The sequence below is a fragment of the Sordaria macrospora genome, chromosome 2 (assembly GCF_033870435.1).
Source record: "Sordaria macrospora chromosome 2, complete sequence".
Lineage (NCBI taxonomy): Eukaryota > Fungi > Ascomycota > Sordariomycetes > Sordariales > Sordariaceae > Sordaria > Sordaria macrospora.
Genome location: NC_089372.1, coordinates 1,586,944 through 1,605,469, shown reverse-complemented (window position 1 = coordinate 1,605,469; position 18,526 = coordinate 1,586,944). Strand labels below are relative to the sequence as shown.

The window sequence follows — 18,526 nt, the reverse complement described above, 5'->3', positions numbered from 1 at the left end:
GCCCATCAACACCGGCAACTCTGGTGGTTGACTGGCCATTGGAGCTGATGTTGGGTCGGTGTCAGAGTATCTTCAAAGAAGGGCATGACCGCAAGTTCATGGCACAGGAAGGTGTGCAATGTCTATGCCACAGCACCATGTAAAATATGAACTGGAGTTCTTCGGTTCTCTAGATCCAAGCAACTCTCATGGACATGGAGCCATAAATATTTTCTGTACAACGAAACACAAAAACGTGCCACCAATGACACACCCTCTCTTCCTTAGGTCCTTCTCGTTCGTCTGTCTCTCTTTCATCGATCGCTTGGTATATCAACTGCTACTTAAATAATAATCTGTCTGGCAACAACGACAATTCCCCTTCCCGCCTTTGTCTCCAACCTCTTTGCCCATCCACCCACCTACCCTACGGTCAACCAACGCATCATTACTACCATCACCCCCTTATATGACTCCCATGACCCTCTCTTCCTTTCTTTCTTTCTTTCTATGTAATCACATAATATCCATCATCATCAAAAAAATAAGGTGTCTCGTCTCATAAACAGCAACAGACTCTCTTTCGTCTTCTCTCGTACTACTTCAGTACTAACCCTACTGTACCTGGCTAACGATCTCGCTAGCCCTCGACAGCGACTCCACCATCTGTTGGCACTCCTTCCTCCTGCGGACCGTGTAGTCGCTCTCCTTGAGGAGGTCGTCAAGCTCGTCGGCGCGGTACATGTTCTCGAGGAGCTCCTTTTGCATTTCGTCCTTTGTGAGTCTGTTTTATGCTTATGTCAGTATCATGTACTTCTGAAAGACGTGTCACTTGGCGTGATGTAGATAGAGTAACTTACTGAACAAGGTTCAACATGATAGCCTTGGGAACCATATCAATCATGGTCCTCTTGACAATGTTGTAGTACGACTGGATAAGCAGCTTGATGACCTCCACCTCGATGTTCTCTCTCTCGGACAAAACACCCGAGGCCTTGAGCGAGGGTGGGGGCGGCTCCATGGCCGCCGCCTTCTTCTTGTTCTTGGCGGCAAAGAAGCTGCCGAAGAAGCCGCCGTTAGACCCTCCCTCGTCAAGGTTGCTGCCGGCAAGCGTGGGGCTGGCGGCCCGCGCGGGAGTAGCGGCCTGCGGAATCGGCTTGCCCGTCTTGGGGTCGACCTGGACTGGCCTGGAGCCGTTGTGGCGCTCGTTGACAATGGCCATGGCCCTGTGGCCGTTGAGGAAGTCGGGGTGGCCCGTGTTGATGTAGCACGCCTCCATGGCGACCAGGTCCTTGACCAGCTTGTTGGTGGGCTCCATGGCCTTCTTGAAGAAGGTGATGACCACCTGGTGGATCTTCTCCTTGAGACCGGGGTAGCGTCTGTATAGTTGCTTGCTGAGCACGGTGGTGAGGATGCGGACGAGCTCGTCATACACGAGCGACGCGCACTTGAGACTGGGCTCCTCGAGACGCTTGATCTGCTGTTTGACGATGAGCTCGAAGGCGGCGGTTCCGACGAAGAGAGCGGGCGAGGGACCAGACGAGTTGTAGAGGATAACACGGATATCGGCGTCCTTGACCTGGTCGAAGGGGTCCACGGCCTTGACACCGTTCGAGTACAGCTCGTGGAAGACGAAGCTGATTCTGGCGCCACCCGACAGCTCCTGGCTGGAGAGCTCGGTGCTCTTACCGTCAAGGACAGTGCGCCACTCGTTTGTGAACTCGGTGATGATGTTGAGGACAATGTTCGCGCTGTTGCCGAGGATCGAGGGTCCCAAGGACTCGAGCTCCTGGGTGTACTTCTGTAGCGAGCTGGAGATGCGGGCCTTGATGTCGGGCAGGGTCTGCTTGATGTGCATCATCAGGATCAGGTTGAGCTTCCGGGCGAGGTAGGGTGTGCCGCAGTATGAGCTCTTGTTACGGTACGCCTTGTGGTTCTCAAAGAAATTCTTCTCGGCCTCGAGCGAAGCGTTGATGGGCTTCTTGTTGTCGATATCCCTCTGACCACGGTTCACCACGGGCACGTATCCTAGCCTGAGGGGGATAATGCGACCGGCAAGAATATCAACAACGTCGGTTCCTTCGTCCATCAAATCGACCTTTGTAAGCACACCGATGGTGCGCTGACCTTCGGGATCCACCTCACGAGCCAGCTTCAAGCCATCCGAGTTGGCCAGATCGACGTTGGCAGCGGTAACGGCAAGGATGATGGCGTTGGACTTTTGGATATACTTGAGAATCATGTCCCTGATCTGCTTCTCGATATCGCGCGGCTGGTCGCCCACGGGCACTCTTGTCAGACCGGGAAGATCGACGAGGGTGAGGTTGAGGACGTTGGGCGAGTAGATTCTCAGGTTGATGGGAGCGGGCGAGATGCCGGCGTTGCGGCCGACCTTGGCCTCAGTCTCTCTGCTGATCTCATCGCGGATCTTGTTGAAGTCGTAGAACTTTTGGCCGGGAATGTGAAGGAACTCGCCCCACTCGTCCGTGTTGGCGGCCTTGTCGGTGTTATCGTCGAGCTCATTGCCGAAGCCGTTCTGGGTGGCTGTCCGGTTGATGAGCTGGAGGACGAGGGGACGGCGGGTCACGATGCCGGAACCACGGGGAAGACTGGAGGTTTGGAAAACAAGGGTCTCGAGTTAGTATTTTTGGGTGAGACTAGTAGAGGACCCTACTAGGGGCGGGGAAAGGGGGCGGGGGAGGGGAGGGGAGGGGGATGCGCACAAGTCGCGACCAACAATGTTTTCTAGTACTGAACTCTTTCCGCTGGACTGACTGCCGACGACTACTATTTGGGGGAGATCGATGGGGTTGTTGACACCGACGGTGGTGAAGACATCCTGGAGCTTGTTGACGAGCCTGTTGTGCGGATAGCGACCATGTTAGCGAACTGGCAACAACGACGATGGTTTGGTGATGCCCGACATGCGACAGGCACGAGACCAGCCGCGGAAGGGGTGGAAGCAGCAGGACTTGGACGTACTTGATGAGGCCGGGGTCAGAGATACCTCCGGGGGTGGCGAGCGACTGCGTATTCACGTCTACCGTCATGATTGCTGCTGGCTATGCAGAGGCGGACGATAGTGGTGATGCGTTTGTTTGGAGTTGTGGGATGTCGTGGGTTGGTGGTGAGTGGCAGGCGGTGTCGGCGGTTTCTGGTGCCTCCTCCCGCTTCGCTTGGGTTTCGGTAGATAAGGAGCCTGAACTAACTGGCGTCTAAGGCGGCGGCGGCGGCGGCGACTAACAGGGCCAGGCGTAAACGTCAAGGGTATCGATCGCGGGTTCGTACAAGCGGCGCTTTGGCGGGTTGACGGGAAGATATGTAAAACAAGCCGGCTTGTTGGGATTGGCGACTGAAGATGCTATTACTAGACGTTGGTTATAATGGGTGTTTCTGGAGACGGGAATCTTTCTGACACGAAAGCTGAGGCAACCTGACGGGACGGCAACCCAGAGCGACGGAGACCGGGAGGCAGTCTGGACTCTGGTCGTGTCCGTGAACGACGGAGCGTCGCAGACCCGCACGCACACAGAGGGGCCACTGAAGGGGGGTCACCGTGCGTCCACTGAATCACTGTCGCAGGCCACTCGCAGCAGCATACACAAAGCCTACAGAAGGGACCCCCTTGTCAGCCGCACGTGACGGTACTTTATCTGCAGAGTCGTTGTCTCTTACATGTGGAGACCACTACTGTAATTAAAGGTAACTGTCTTCGAGAACTTACAAGTAACGATATCCCTGAACTGTTTGGACACTCCTTTGAGCACCTCGATCCCTTTCTCTTATGAAAGTGAGAAATCTCGTAGTCTTTTTCATCATGTCTCTCACGCATAGTTATCAATTATGAGAGATCCCGTCGCCATGCGCGGCCGATTACGTATGTCTCAACCAAAGCATCTTGCTTGCTTGCTAAGATAGCTTCATTCTTCCATGTATCTAATTCAGGCCGCGTCATAGTCTCACGGATTGGGCACTATAAAGTGAAAAGGCATCAAGAAAGCAAGGCGTGTGACCGTAATTGAATCAGGCACCTGTCTGAGAAGAACCAGTATTCGCTGAAAACCTAGGAATGGCTCAAATGCTCTTGGGCCCACTGTGAAAGTATGAAAACTATCTCTGTTATCTCTACACACCCCGTTCTTCCAAACCGCGCCCCGATATCCTATGCTACGCTGTATTGCTCTGTTACTTGTTCAGTTCTACCCTTTTTTGACAAAAGTTTGGCAACTTCCCCTTCTTGACTGTGTATAGAAAACGTTTCCAAGCCGAAAAGAAATCATGGGAAAAAAAACAAAAAAAACTGCAATGCCTCCTGTCAGCCCCCCTGTCCGTCCGTCCGTCCGTCCATCCGTCCATCCGTCCATCCATCCATCCATCCATCGATTACTCAACCCATTCGCTCTTTGAAAGCCCCAAAATATGTAAATACAACGCTGGTTGGTGGTGTACCATCTTTATCCTTCCATCATTCCATGAAACTCACACAAGCAATTAATCTTCCGTAACTTCTTCCCTGGCTGGGCCGCGTTCCGTATTTTAGCTGATTTTCAACCACGAAAACGTTTTGAGCACACGACCTGTAAGCGGCAAGGACAGACGCCCGGTCTTCCATCGCGGCGCTCTATTCTATTGCAGCGCTAATGTGTTGCGGACTGTCCCATTGTTGTTTGCGCTGTGGTCCATATCCTCATCCCAGTCTGGCCATTCTGGGTACCAACTGTTCATCATGGTCAGCAAATAACGAGGAGTGTACAGGTTCAGGGGGGAAGTCAAACTTACATCTTTACCAACCCATCATCTCCGCAGCTGGCGATCATGCGCGGATCTAAAGGGTTCCAGCTGACAGAGTTGCAACGCGGTGCATGAGCGCCCTTAAGCCTTGCCACCAAAATTCCCGTAGTCTTGTGGTAGATATATATTGACCCATCTGAGAGTTTTTCCGTTAGCTTCGTCTTCGGTTGTTAAACGTCGTCAATAGATTTCCTGGAGTCACTTACCCTCGCTTCCACTCAGAACAAAAGCCTCGTTCGCACCACCAAGATAAGTCCTGATTAAAAAGTCCCCTCCTTTGTGCTGATCGTATTGGTGAAGGACATCCTTCGTGGGAATATCATATAAAATCGCTGTCCCCACCTGTGTATTTACCAACAGAGACGCCGAGTCCTGGCTTATACAGAGTGATGTTCCTCTATCCTTCATCTCGTGTGAATAAACCTGCTCGCGCGTGTGGTAGTTGTAGACATGGAACCGCTTTTGGTCGTCCAGGGCAACAACCCAGTTTCTATCGGGGGACAGCGCCAAGTCTTCTGTTCGATGGTCCTTTGTCCACACCGTCTTGAACACATCGGCTATGCCGAGATTCCAGGAACAGATTGACCTTTCCTTGTCGAAAGATCCAGTGATAAGAACCTGGTTATTGACCCACGCGCAACTGCTGACTGGCTCGTTGAATTGGTCCATGGTCCTGATTAGCCCTCCAGTCTGCAGCATTATTCTCTTGTTAGCGAGTGTGTGAAAAGGACAGACAGTAATGGCCATGGTTGTCACTTGCTGCACTTACCTCGGTATCCCACACTTTTGCGTCCATTCCGCAAGTGACGAGCATCTTGTCATCCGGGCTCCATGAGATATTACCTACACCCCGGGAATCGCGTTGCTCGTCACCTGTATCCAATTTGTGTATCACCTTAAAATCGGGCAAGCCATAGATCACGACAAGACGCTCCATGCCGCAACTTGCTAGGCGTGTCCCATCATGTGAAAACCTCACTTGCCAAACTTCGTTCCCGTTGTGTTCATCCAGCGTATACTTGGCGATTGCGGGAAAAGTATTCCTGTCGCACACGTGGTCCTTATAAAGTGAGGGTGTTTGGAGGGTCGAATGGTATAGGCAGTTGCTAATTTGGATTTCTTGTGCCTGATCAAGAAGTGCCGCCAGCCTGTGCTCAGGGAGCATAACCGAAGGCGAAACGAATTCTGCGAGAACCTGTTAGCCGGTCTGAAGATCCAAACAAGGCTGGCATTCCACACGACTTACTTGAAAGCTCTGAGAGCAATGTATGTCTACTTTCTCCGCGAGCCCCGTCCCATTCGGCCTTATCCTTCAGGTCATCGGCACTCGTACACATGAGAAGGCTTGACAGGAACTCCAGCTTCTGGTGCTGGTCCCCGCACAACGGTGTGAGTTCGGTCCGCAGCACCATCAAAGCCCGGGGTGTCTCGCGCCGTTCTAACAGCTCCAAGTACTTTTGCTGTCTGAGCCAAAGCTTCATCATGTTACGATCCGCTCCTGAGGCAAGTATCAGGCCATCCCTCAAGCCAGGATTCGTTGTTCCAGCAAAGTGCGCATTATTGAGAAGCTCCTCGGCCTTTCCCCAGTCACCGTCCAATACAGCAGCTCGAAAGGCAGCCACCATAGGGTTTTCGAGTCGATAGCCGCTGTCCTGACTGAGTTTCTCTGCTGCATCGTTGTATCCCATCTCCGTAATAGCCTGTATTATCAGACGTGTGAACTGTTCCCGGTTGTGGCCGTGGTATCTCTCCAATTGTTGCCTTGGGCGGTTCGCCTCCCAAGATGACCCATTTTGTGACCCAGCCGCTTTCAGCGACCCGTTTCCATTAGATACCGCCGTTGGAAAGCCCGTCTCTGTCCGTGATCCATTAGATAACGACTTCCCAAACCCATTCGACGAGTTCTGGCCATCGATGTCGGCCGACATGATGCCGCGTCGACGCTTAAGCGGCCGCGGGGAGGTATAAGTGGTAGTGGTGGCGGCCGAAGAGGTCACGCTGACTGAGATGTTCGAAGCGAGGCTGTATTCGTCTTGTCCGCTTTCGTCTAAATCACTAAGTTGCCGGCGGCCGAGGACTTGGGATGGAGCGTAGGCGTGCGGGCGGTCGTGCGAACCTTGAGGGACGTACAACGGTGGGAGACTGGTGGGAACTGATGGCGTCACGGACGGCGGCTGCGGGGGAGCAGCTGGGAACGGTGGAGCGGAAACTGGGGCAGATTCGACAGTGTCGGAAGAGGAAGCCGGGGGTAGCGGGGTGTTTGAGGGGTGGTCGGAGTCTGGGGGATATATGGGAACTTGTTGGTTGGGGGTTCGGTCTGCCACGGTGAAATCGTATCTGGCGCGGGACCGATGTCCGTTCCCGCAGCGATGTTGGATGGTGAGAAGGATGGTGAGAAGCGATGACGGTCGGATGGAAGCGAGACGGAATGCTGGCAGGTCGTGTGCTAGGTGAACACTGACACTGCAAGATCGGAGGCAGACAGCACAGCAAGGTGGTCGTGGAGGAGTTAATGCAGGCTGAGTTGTTGTCCTGTGGTTTTGTATGTATATCGACGTAAAGCTAGGGTGGACTTCCCGGTTGCCGCTCAGATAAGGTTGTTGGTAGGAGGGGCTTGTAGGCAGCCGGAGCCGGCATCTGACGGGTGTAACAGCGGCAGCCAGAGCAGACAGCTGAGGAGGCTTCCTACGACGCTGTAACAGTGCGAAGAGGGCGAATGGTCCTGTTGGTGGTCACTAGAAGCATCACCAAAGGGAGGGGGTCAGCAAAGAGCACCGTCATCCACCTCTCTAGCTGCACTAACAACTCCTAAAGAGACGCTCGCCGATTGCGGGGAGAACCGTGTGCAGTCACCTGGCAGTCGTGGCAGTTGGTTGCGTGCCTGTGTGCATTGTGCATTGTTGCTTGGCAATGGATGTTCGGGGGTCCAACCTCCATGCTTTTCAGGACGTGAAAGAGAGAACGGCCATAGGGAATACGAAAAAACCAAGCACGTCCATGACTTACGAGAAGATGGTGACGAACCAAGTCCAAGCTATGGGACAGCTGTAAGTCGGGAAGGTCGGTCGGATGAAATGATTGCTTACTGCGTCCGGGCCGCGTGGGTACGAGTATTGGAGTGCTGACTGCTGGCTTCTTGTAAGTTTGATCGGTTGTGCAGGAACTGTTTGACTGGGCGCTTAAATGGAGTCAAAGGCAAGTCGAGATGGCCAGGGTGGGCGACCTCGAGTCGACTGGGAACGTTCAAAAGCTGGAGTTGATGATTCAAGGACCAAATAATATAGTCGAGTGATGTTGGAGTTCTTGGAAGTGTCTAATACCTACCTCTCCTACCGTGAATGAGTGAACCTTTGTTGTTACGGGCGTTCATATTGACCCCTGTCAGGCAGCTGCTAGCCTGCTACGCTCGTTCACTGGAAGGAATGCTTGAAAGGAGGCCGGAACCCGACTGCAATACATGGATGGATGGACGTGGTTGGTATCCCGTTGGAAGCCGCCTGCCTCAAAATATATCTTGTGAGCCTGGATACCTAACTGCCCAACCAAACGATTCGGAATCTCGGACTTTGTGACAGGAAACAGCCCATTGCAGCTCAGGGCTGAAGTGAGGTGTTATTTCCTTCTCAAGGGCACTGAAGCCCGGACGGAGCTCCGCCATCCTTTTCAGTCCCCACGAAGATGGGAGCGGGACCACCAGAGACCCCTGCGGGAAGTGGGGGAAGGGCCCCTAGAGGTGCTTGTAGAGCCCTAAAAAAAAACACTAACAGACCTGGAGATGCCTAGAGATGCAAACTCACTGAGAGTCAAACCCCAGATGATTGCTCTTGCAAAAGTTCGAATTCACTGCTTGTTACCGAATAACTAAAGCAACAAAGAGCCGAATTTTATGCGAGGCCTTGAGAAGAATGACCTCATGAGCCGGGTAGTGACGATGTGTATATGTAGCACAGCTTCTGTCGGAGCGCATGGGGCAGCACATCGTCCGTGCCTTTCGTGTTAGCGACACCAATGTGTGTCGGGACTGCTCGTCGTCTCCTTATGGAAATTCCACGCAAGATTTCATTGAGGCACCGAGCAACGCTAAGGATATTGTCTGAAGTATGTTCAGTATTTGCTGTGACTATATATATATACAATGCGGCACATGTGGCCTTCTGCTCCTATGTAGCCTCCCACGGCACCACAGTCATCCCTCGACTTTTCCCACCTCATCATCTCTAGAACCCCTTTCCCAAATTCATTGGCTTCATTGGCTCCCATCTTCTTCTTCTTCCCCCTCTTCAGCTTATTCTTTCCAAGGAACGTAAGTCATGTCTTCCCATGAGGACGCCTTGAGACTATGTGGGTTGTGCAAAAACAAAAGCAGAAAGAGACAAACTTATAATGAGGATGATGATGATTTCTAACGCCAGATGCCCGTGCCCCCACTCCGTTTTGTGCAAATATGATATGGTAATGATGAGTTTCGCTCGATCGTGATAAGTCGTTAAATACGAGTTGTTGAAGATGCCAAGACGAACAAGTTGATGCGAGAGAGAAAGTGTCGTGTGCGTGGAAAGAGAGTTGGGTGGGTCAAGGTCAAGATAGGGACAGCTCAGCCAGCCAGTCTGAGCTAAGAACTAGGTTTAAACAGCTTCCTCTCCTTCTTACTTGTTACAAGCGATACCGAAGCGGTTGACGAGTTGGCGCTTGGTGTATGAGGGCGCCGTTTAGCAGCCCTCTTCTAAAGGAACCCGCCCTCGGCACCCCCAAACACCCCAACGCTACCGCGCCAGCCGCATCGCTTGTCCAGAACCTCTCGGTCGATCGAACGTTGCGGCGGGGAGCCAGCGCTCCGAGGGACCATCTTGTCGCCCTGCAGCGGTGACTGAGGCCGCTGCTGAGGCTGTACCTTTTCGCCGTCAGCCTCAATATTGCTGCTGCCACGACTGCTGCCGGTGCTGTTGTTGGTCTGAACCAGGAGCAAGCTGCTGGTGCTGCTGAGACGCTTGGTGAACTCGGTGAAGCTCAGGCGCTTGCCGCTTGATGTCGAGCGACGATGGCTCTGCTGCAGCGGCGTCGACGTCGCCGAGTTCATCACGGTAGCCAGACTACCTTCTTCAAACGACGTCTCGGGACGTCCTTCGGGAACGCCCATCAGGGGGCTCCCATAGGCAGCAAGCATTTCTGTCATCTGAGGCTGTGACTGGGTCCTCGCGCCAATGGACGGGCGAGACCTGTGAGAATAACCGGTCTGTGGCCGAGAGGAGCTGCCGCCACCACCAGATGAAAGGGCATTCAAAGCGTCCGCGTTATACATCAATGGACCCTGGATCGGTTGCCGAGAGGACTGCTTTTGTGGCGAAGCCAATTCGTTCCTTCCCGTGATGAATTCCAAGGCTTTTCGGGTAGAGGATGGGATCATAAAGCCATCCTCCGAGTCACGTTCGACTTCAGGCACATCACTGTCCTCGTCCTCTTCGTCAATGTCTTCCCCTGGGCTCGAGGCCCCGGTCACGTCCCACGCACTTTTGAGTCCAGGGCGTTCTGTTGCCGGATCGGAGGTTGCAAGTGTGGCGGATCTGCTCCTAGCTTCATCCGCCTCGCGCTTCTTCCTCTTGTCATCTAGTTCTCGCATCAACGCGTCGAACCGAGCCAACGAGCTCAGTTTCTCTTCTCCCGGTACATCACGCTCAGAGCCAGGGATGCAGCGCATTTGGAAGGCTCTATCCAGGATGGTCTCCCGAGGGCCCGGGGGTGAAGTGGGGTCGAGCATCGGCGGCGGAAGCGGCGCTGGTGACTGAGAACCAACGCTATTGTCACGTCCTCTTACAGGTGAGCTCAGCGCGGAAGACCTTCCCTGTGCGGAAGTCCAGCCCTCGATAAACTCGCCCTGGTACTCACCAACAGTAGTAGCCGGTGATGGAAGATCGGCAGGAAACATGGCCGTGTAGTGCTGATACCCCAAGCTTGGGTTCATGGAGCTGGTTTGTGACGACACATCGCTGCGCTTGGAGCGTAGACTCGGGGTGTCGACTAGAGTGACAGGGCGCTCGCGGTTGGTGAATATTGGTGTGAAGTTCATGGGGTGGAAACTGGGTCGTGAGCTCGCGCTCCCGCTGCTCGGCCTATGTTGCAGTTCGCCGGATCGTGGTGAAAACGGGTTGACGAAACTTGGCGAGGCTGGAGTGATGGGACTCAAAGGGGGTGCCTGGGCGGCCTGCCCCTCTGGAACGACACTTGGGCGGATAAGCTGTTGGAGGAAGCGAGCCCATTCGTGGAGGGAGAGGTGCGAGTGGCTATCCTCGCCTGCGCGGAACAGTAATGTGGAGGGAATCGAATCTTTCCCGGTGGTTAGACCGGCGGTCCTACTCGAACGTCGTTTGCGCATCTTCTCGGTGGCAGGATCAGGGGCGACGTTGACAACCATTGTTGGAAGGATAGGCCCTTGCTTGCGATGCGCCATCATCTGAACCTGGCAGTCGGTTATCGAGGATACGGCAACTTGCAATGCTGGCTCCCAGTCCTCCTACACGGTTTAGCTGATGTTAGAAACGCTGACCATTTAACAGAACAACCTCGGGATCACCACACAGGCGAACTGGAAGCGCACCATGGCTTACCTTTGACTTGTAGATGGACAGATACATGGTATCCGGAATCACCTTGATCTGCATACGGGCTGGCGTAGAGCTTCGGTTGCTCTGTGATCGGCCCAGACCGGACTGTATTTGTGGTTCCCGTAGCCCGTTTCCCAGAACGACATAGCGAGGCTATAAACCGATCAGAATTTGTCCAGACACAAAAAGCTCGTCTAGCTTGACGAAACCCTCCAGATATGTGCGCACCTTCCAAACCGCCCTCCCGATGATTGGACCCCTATCGGGGGGTACACACAGAATGCCTTCCATGGCAAGTAGAAGTGTCGACTAGAATCGAGAGTTGAACGAGAGCCACGGAAGCGAATCGAAGTCGATGTCAAAGCCTATGTCGTCGATATCGAAGGCGATGAGTGGATGATGACGTGAGTCGGTAGTATCGGATGGTATTAAGTATTAAACGGCGCGCATTGTGAAGCGAAGAGGAAGAAAAAGAAAGGCCGTCGGATGGAAGAAGGTGGTGACAATGGAGCCTCTTTTCTTTGACTGAGTGGTGTCGATCGAAGTGGTGGCCGAGGGGAGAAAGCGGGAAGGTCGATCTTGTTGCTCTTTTGTTTTTTTGACAAACAGAGAGTCCCGGGAACCCTGTTTCGCCTGTTGCAACCAACGAAACTGGAGATAAAGTATGTTTGCACCTGACAGGTATGCGCCCCGACAACCAACTTTCCACTTGTACGAAGAGCGGAAGCGGAGAGGTTCCTCTTGTCTCACAAGGAGAGGATCAGGGTCCAAGGATTATTCGGAAGTCTGAACTGTATGGAAAGTATTAGGACGTGCAGCCATGAAGGACGCGGGCAGCAAGCGAGACAAATACGTTAGAGAGAAGGTGTAAGGCACACAGGCACAGTGAATCGAAAGAAAGCGAAAAGGGTAGCGGAGCGAAATTAATGAAGGAGGAGAAATCCACCTGGGGGGGTTAGAGCAGAAGGAGCAGAGGGGGGGGCATGCGATATACTGCGCAGTAAGTCGACTAGTGCAGGCACTCACCCACTGCAGGTGCATTGGAGATGCGTCTCCAGTCTCCAGTCTCCAGCTGCGAGGTTCGTCTGTCTCCTCTTTGGTCGGTTTGCGCCAAGACTGCTGGATAAGGATGGTGGGTGTCGATGGGGATTTTCTCAGTCTAGCGCAGGGCGGCGCAGAATTCGAAAAGAAGAAAAAGTGGAAATGGAACCTGTACCCAGGATTTCCAGGGGAACCTTGCTTCTGGACGGTCGGCCATCGACAACTGCATGCCCGGGGTCCGGCTGGACCGATCGCCGACTTGTACACTGTTGGTACAGTATCACAGTGTTACGGTGGAGAGTGACGGAGGGTGACCGGCAACTGTGGAAAATCATTTCTCTGCTCGGTTTCGGGGCTCACGACACCCACCACTGCTGGTCTGCTGCGCTGCAGGTGCTCCTGCACTCACTCAACACACTTCCGTGGAGGTGTTCCTGGATTTCCTGTGCATGTCTGAGGCGACTTGTTGAATGTTGATGGCCTCGTGTATTTCGGCAAACCATCCATCATCATTGACTGGGCTCTATATTGAACGCAATAACATTTCATCATCATTGTTCATAACCCATGGATATTTCAGTTCTTGTACCGGCAAACTTCGGAAACCCGTCTTCCTACTTAGTCACTCTCAGTTATCATTGTCATCCCACCGGAGGAAGATGGGAGCATCACCAAAATCCACTCTTGGCTTGTTGCTCGGACTCCTTGTCTCCTCGCCTGGACCATGTCCCGCGCAGTATCTGCGGAGAGGATGGTAATTAAGGCCAGCGACATTGTAAAGCCGAGGCACAAATATCCAATAGTAGTCACCGCTGTTGGAGCTTACGACGTGCTTCAGTTTTGATGGCTTGTTGAAAGAGTCCTGATAATAACTCCCGTCTCCGACGTTTTCATGGTGATAGAAGAGAAGAAGACAAAGATACTCCGAAAGACAATCAACGAAAACAATCACCAAAAAAAAAAAAACAAGAGGCACAGCCTTTCACATCTCGGTGATACAGTTTCAGATGGAGGATGCGAACAGTGAATAGACAGTGACAACAACAACAACGACAATGATGGGTGATGGACAAGGAGTGCGCAAGACAAGAGGAAAGGGGAGGCCAGCTGAGCGCCTATTGGATGCACAGACCTCCAAGACTTCCAGTACGACCCAACAGGAGCGGGACCTTCAGGTACCGCGGACAGTGCCAAAGCCCTTTGAGCAAAGCCCCTGGACTCTAGGTAGCACGCCTAGGTCGCTAGGTAGGCACCCAATGGTCCCGTGCCATGAGCTGGGGGTCCGTTGCGGTAAACCAGATGTGGACAAGTTGACTCCTGCTGGATGGTTCATGGCTCGCCTGGCCTCGCCTGGTTTCCCCTGGGGCCCGAGGACATTGAACATCACAAAAGGCCACCAACAACGAGCCGGTAACCGGCGAGGATAGGTGGCTGGTATTTGAGCCATCTGTTTGCGCAATCAACGTCCAGCATCACCCTCATCTTCATCTTCCTGTTCAGTCCTCGGCCAGTGTGGCTCTGAGTATCAGCATTCGCGAAGCGAGGGAAGGACGGGGAGATCACTGCATGCCGTCAGCAAGTCGTATCCTTGAGCCATAACATGCCATGTTAATGCTTCAATGCAACTTGGACAAAGCATTTTCATTCCATTTCCCTTCTTCGAATCTTGGAGAACCGGGCAGAGTGGAGCGGGCACATGGAACAGCGCCATGAACTGACGTTGAACGGAACCGGAAACCCAGACCCCCACATATTGCGCCTTTCGCTACCACTATCCCTCTGTCGATTGGGGGTTTCATCACGGGGAGCATCCCACTAACTCGCCTTTCTGCCAGTTATCTAGTTGGTGGGTGAGGCGACATGTGTGAGAAGAGCTCTTCGGAGACCTTTAAATCACACATTTCGCTTCACTTGCCATCTGCTTGTCCTCCATCCATGGGTATTCAGGAGACTACAGTACAGTAATCGCAGAAAAGGGGAAAAGAAAACTTTCCACTTGTGCGCCCCAAAGTCCCCTGTCTGAGACTATTCCGCTCCCGGTTGCGGAGTCTCGCACCAAATGGCTGGTCCGCCCCCTGGTCGCAAGCCATGTGGCTGACGACACCGCATTGGCATCACGGATCTGTGTGTGTAGTGTTGTGGGAAGAAGCTATGTCTTCTAGCCATCTGCAATGCAAGAAACGCGTGCAGTTTCCCCCCCTTCCTTCTTTCGGCTTCAACACGAGGGGGCCCAGAACCACACCGTCGGATGCAAGCTATCAGCCCTTTCTCCAGGACTCGGGAGCCTCTAGAAGCCAAAAATGCGGGTAAGAAGAAGAAGGATAGTTGATCGATGGAATGTCCCTTGGAAAACCGGTCGACCGGGTTTGCCTATACCGAGATGAGTTGGTGTGTGCATATCTCCAGACCCCAGCCTTGCCAGCCTTTACCGCCTCCTTGAAAAGCGGTATCAACATGGAGTACGAGGACCCTGATTTGCAAAAAAAAAAAAAAAAAAAAAAGGGAATGAGAGAGGAAAAAACGGCGGCCGATCGAGCCGTCCTGAAACCCGTTATGACGGAAGGGCAAGGGAAGGCGAGATGGGTGATCACATCCACCAACGTTATGGTGTTGGTGTCGGGTAAAACCAGGCAGGCCAGGGAAGCTCAAGGTGAGGCGTAAAAGCAATCTCTTCGAGATGGCCAGCCCAGACTTTTACTCCAGAGCTCCTGAACATCAATGGAACTTCCATGGAAGCCATGGAAGCAATTCCAGCTGTTGATCGGGAGAATAATACCGGATGCTGAGCCCGGTGGTGCGGTATGACAGCATGGTACTCGTCGTCTTGTGACCCTGGACTTGATTGCGATATCAATCTTGCAGTTGGAAAGGCGAAACGACTGGACATCTTCCATCATTTCTCACCAATATCTCTATAGAGTCTGGAGAGATTCCAATAATGCGGGAAGGAGCACCCAGTGGTCCTGTGCGCTTTAGGTCTTACGTCAGCCACAACTTCAGTCTCTCTGCTTACTATCGTCTAACCACTAAGCCTAAGAACTTCCTCCTAACAACCAAAAGTTTTGGCGTTAAGTGTTAGTATTAATACTAATCTGCTCGTAAAATCCTTAATACCCCAAAAATCACTATTTTTCGGCTGATCCTTCAGCCAACAACCACAATAATATATTATCGCCCACGTCCTCCGGAGCTCCCAAACCCGTACCGGTTGTAATACTAGTAACTCTGATACTAAACCAATTTTGCAATTAGCTTCCCGCCTTTCTAATAGCGTAATTACTCTCTTCTGAAAAATTGCATATTATAAATGAAGAAAACTGTTTTAATAATACTACTACTACTACCGCCGCCGCTAGCCCAATCTCTACCTTCGCTGAACTCTTTATTGAGGAGACGTTTGTTAGAATTTAAATATATAAATCCTTTATTACTACCTTTAATATCAAAATTACCCGCTTCTAGTACAAATTTGCTTATTACCGCCGCACCGCTGATAAATTTGTATGTATTATTACAATAATTATAAAAAACTCTATTTCTAAAAGTTCTTCCAATTTTAATTTACTATTCTTATTTACCTCCGACCCTAGTTTATTTACCTCCGATTCTACTCTGCTTACTTAAAACTTTACTCCCGTAATAAACAAAGAAAATATTATATCTTTTATTGTAGTTATATTTTAGTAAGTTAAATAAGTTAAAAACTATTCTAATTCTACTTTCGGTTCCCGTTTCCGCTTCTACTTTTACAACTCCGCTCTTCGCTCCCTCCCCTCCTTTTTTTTGGATTTAATAACTGAATTTCTTTCCGTTTTAATTGTAATATTTAATTTAAATTAATTTATTCATTTACTATACGGAATAGAAGCCTAAACTCTTTTTTACTTTACTTCTACTAATTTTACTATTTATATTCGTATTTTTACTAGTTTTATAATTATCCCAAAGAATAACAAGATTTGTAAGACTCTTATAAATGTCACAGCGCTGGCGGACCACTACATTACTAAGCTATGTTTCAAAAAGATACAAGTAACCGAAGCTGGAAATTCGGTCGCTCAAGTGGTCTTATATAGTTATAATGGTAGTCGAGAGGCACAATTGCAAGGCTGCTATTATAATAATAAAAATAAAATAATAAAATTACGTACTACATTAATTACCTTAAAATTGATATTTTCAAGAAGTGATTTACATACGCCGTTTCTAACGTTCTTATAACAATAACATTCAGTACAGTTATTATTAATACTTCGCTTACTAGGAAGAATAAAATTATTAATTGAATTGGAAGAAAAGCTCAGTTGGGAAGATCTGAGCTTGATTTACCTTCAATGTCATCTAAAAGGTCGTAGGTTCGAATCTTGCTTCCTTCACTTTTATCCAGTTTTTAAAAATTCGGGTGAAATCTCCTCCGCCTTCCTAGTCATAAGAGGCATTAAAAATGATGTCGGACTCACTCTAGTCCTTAGCTTACCTATAAGTACACGTGACTAGACACGTGTTGAAAATGTCTTCTTTGAGCTTAGTAATATACATTGCGATATTACTAAGCAAACCAATAAAACTTCTTAGAATTGGAATCTTAATAAATCCAATTGACCAATTACTAAAAGTCTTAGCTTCACAACGCCTTACAGGCAGCCAACTGGTTAATCAACGGAAACATCCAGTACCACAAATAAGACCTCTCCTTCTCCACCTTCAAATCTTAAAGATAAGATGAAAGAAGAATCACCCGGCGTATGCTTAAAGCAACCGAAGCGTAAGGTAGGGAGGAAGGGAGGGCGGGATCTCAGTATATTAGCTAATCAGAAGTAACAAAGTTCACTAGGACGAAAGGAGATAATAATAAGAACGGACAACAAATATCAAAGCAACCACGGCTCCCCGAGCTCCCGTGGTGAGACGGGATGAAAGTTCGGACTAAGAGTTACGGTTGGAAATGAAGAAGCTGAGAGTTTTCATCCAGTATTTAACAACACGTTTTTTTCTTATACTAAGAAAGGAAGCAGCACCACTTACCTATTGGGTAAACTATATAAATAGTTTAGCGTCATAAGACATTATTTTTTTTTTTCATTTCTTTTCCAAATATAAACTTTGTGAAGTTACTATCATTTATTTAATTTCCTTCAAAATTCTCTTTTTAAAACCCTTTTACTTTTTTAATATTAATTACCTCTTTTACTTCTTATAATACTACGATCTTTTTAATTAATACGCATTTTATTCAAATTCTAATAGCTGCTAAACTTAAAATTAGAAGCTGTAATACTTTAAGTACAACTATATAATACGAGAATTGTGAGATTTACACTCAATACAGGAGGTCACAAGAGTGAGGCCATATTGTATATAAAAAATAGGTAAAAGAGAGATTCTCTCAGAAAAAAGGCTTAGCTTCCAGCTAGCCGTCTGCATGTAGTAGATATGCAGCGCAGCAAGCTAGGTAGCCCGAGCGCTGGGCAACAGCTGGGCAGGCACCAGAGCCTCCATGGCAGCCTAGCTAATCTGGGCTATCATGACTAGTCTAAGCTATAATACAGGGTATGGCCAACGATACCAGGAATTCAGGGATTCCGGTATCACTATACTACTATTATAAGTCTATTTAATGTACTAATTAACGTGATCTAGCCAGCTTTACATATCACCCTACTCGCTTTTAGAAGAAAAGCAAAAAAGTTATCTGCTCTTCAGCCGAAAAGAAATATCATATTTACTAGAAAGAAACTAAGCTTTTTATAGAAAGATATAGTTAAGTGGCTCTTGAGAATTAAAAGTCTAATTCTTTTAAAGAAGCTGGTAGCAGCTCTTCTACTAATTTCTTTAATAATGAGTTCGTAACTTCCGTTCTTAATAATTGTAATAACTTAAATTAGATGTAGCCTAGAAAAATACCAAAATAATACTTTATAATCAATTTAACAAACCTTCCGCTTTACAATTTATAAATTTATCCGCTCTCCATTCTTCGTTCTATAATTAATTACTCTTTTGGAGAATTATTAATTTGAAAAAGGAATTTAAATAAATATTTGCGAAGCTTTAAAGAAACTAAGAATATATATACTTTTGGCTAATATTACGTAAGTACAAAACTTATACGAAAT

General features: G+C 49.8%; 3 protein-coding genes across 3 annotated transcripts; all 3 read right to left on the bottom strand.

Moving 5' to 3' along the window:
- Window positions 1-146: 146 nt before the first annotated feature.
- Window positions 147-3,744, bottom strand: SMAC4_04485 (uncharacterized protein). The gene is made up of 4 exons (XM_066090120.1): window positions 2,962-3,744; window positions 2,703-2,837; window positions 840-2,588; window positions 147-763 (listed from the first exon to the last, which is right to left on the bottom strand). Exons 1-4 carry the CDS (start codon window positions 3,027-3,029, stop codon window positions 595-597), a joined length of 2,121 nt encoding a protein of 706 aa, XP_065946042.1. The 5' UTR covers window positions 3,030-3,744; the 3' UTR covers window positions 147-594.
- A 334-nt stretch (window positions 3,745-4,078) lies between these two features.
- Window positions 4,079-7,959, bottom strand: SMAC4_04484 (uncharacterized protein). Its single transcript, XM_066090119.1, has 6 exons — window positions 7,857-7,959; window positions 6,017-7,492; window positions 5,540-5,955; window positions 4,977-5,460; window positions 4,759-4,906; window positions 4,079-4,696 (listed from the first exon to the last, which is right to left on the bottom strand). The coding sequence occupies exons 2-6, from the start codon at window positions 6,696-6,698 to the stop codon at window positions 4,606-4,608; spliced, it is 1,821 nt and encodes a 606-aa protein (XP_065946041.1). The 5' UTR covers window positions 6,699-7,492; window positions 7,857-7,959; the 3' UTR covers window positions 4,079-4,605.
- A 682-nt stretch (window positions 7,960-8,641) lies between these two features.
- Window positions 8,642-12,558, bottom strand: SMAC4_04483 (uncharacterized protein). Its single transcript, XM_003343776.2, has 3 exons — window positions 11,598-12,558; window positions 11,373-11,522; window positions 8,642-11,278 (listed from the first exon to the last, which is right to left on the bottom strand). Exons 1-3 carry the CDS (start codon window positions 11,658-11,660, stop codon window positions 9,494-9,496), a joined length of 1,998 nt encoding a protein of 665 aa, XP_003343824.1. The 5' UTR covers window positions 11,661-12,558; the 3' UTR covers window positions 8,642-9,493.
- Between the last annotated feature and the right edge of the window lie 5,968 nt (window positions 12,559-18,526).

Coding starts and splice junctions, on each gene's coding strand:
- SMAC4_04485 (XM_066090120.1), bottom strand. CDS start 3,029: ATGACGGTAGACGTGAATACGCAGTCGCTCGCCACCCCCGGAGGTATC. Junction 2,838..2,961: donor TCTGACCCCGGCCTCATCAA/GTACGTCCAAGT, acceptor TCCGCACAACAG/GCTCGTCAACAAGCTCCAGG. Junction 764..839: donor ATCATGTTGAACCTTGTTCA/GTAAGTTACTCT, acceptor AGCATAAAACAG/ACTCACAAAGGACGAAATGC.
- SMAC4_04484 (XM_066090119.1), bottom strand. CDS start 6,698: ATGTCGGCCGACATCGATGGCCAGAACTCGTCGAATGGGTTTGGGAAG. Junction 5,956..6,016: donor ATTGCTCTCAGAGCTTTCAA/GTAAGTCGTGTG, acceptor AGGTTCTCGCAG/AATTCGTTTCGCCTTCGGTT. Junction 4,907..4,976: donor TGTTCTGAGTGGAAGCGAGG/GTAAGTGACTCC, acceptor AAAAACTCTCAG/ATGGGTCAATATATATCTAC.
- SMAC4_04483 (XM_003343776.2), bottom strand. CDS start 11,660: ATGGAAGGCATTCTGTGTGTACCCCCCGATAGGGGTCCAATCATCGGG. Junction 11,523..11,597: donor TCGGGAGGGCGGTTTGGAAG/GTGCGCACATAT, acceptor ATCGGTTTATAG/CCTCGCTATGTCGTTCTGGG. Junction 11,279..11,372: donor TGTCCATCTACAAGTCAAAG/GTAAGCCATGGT, acceptor TAAACCGTGTAG/GAGGACTGGGAGCCAGCATT.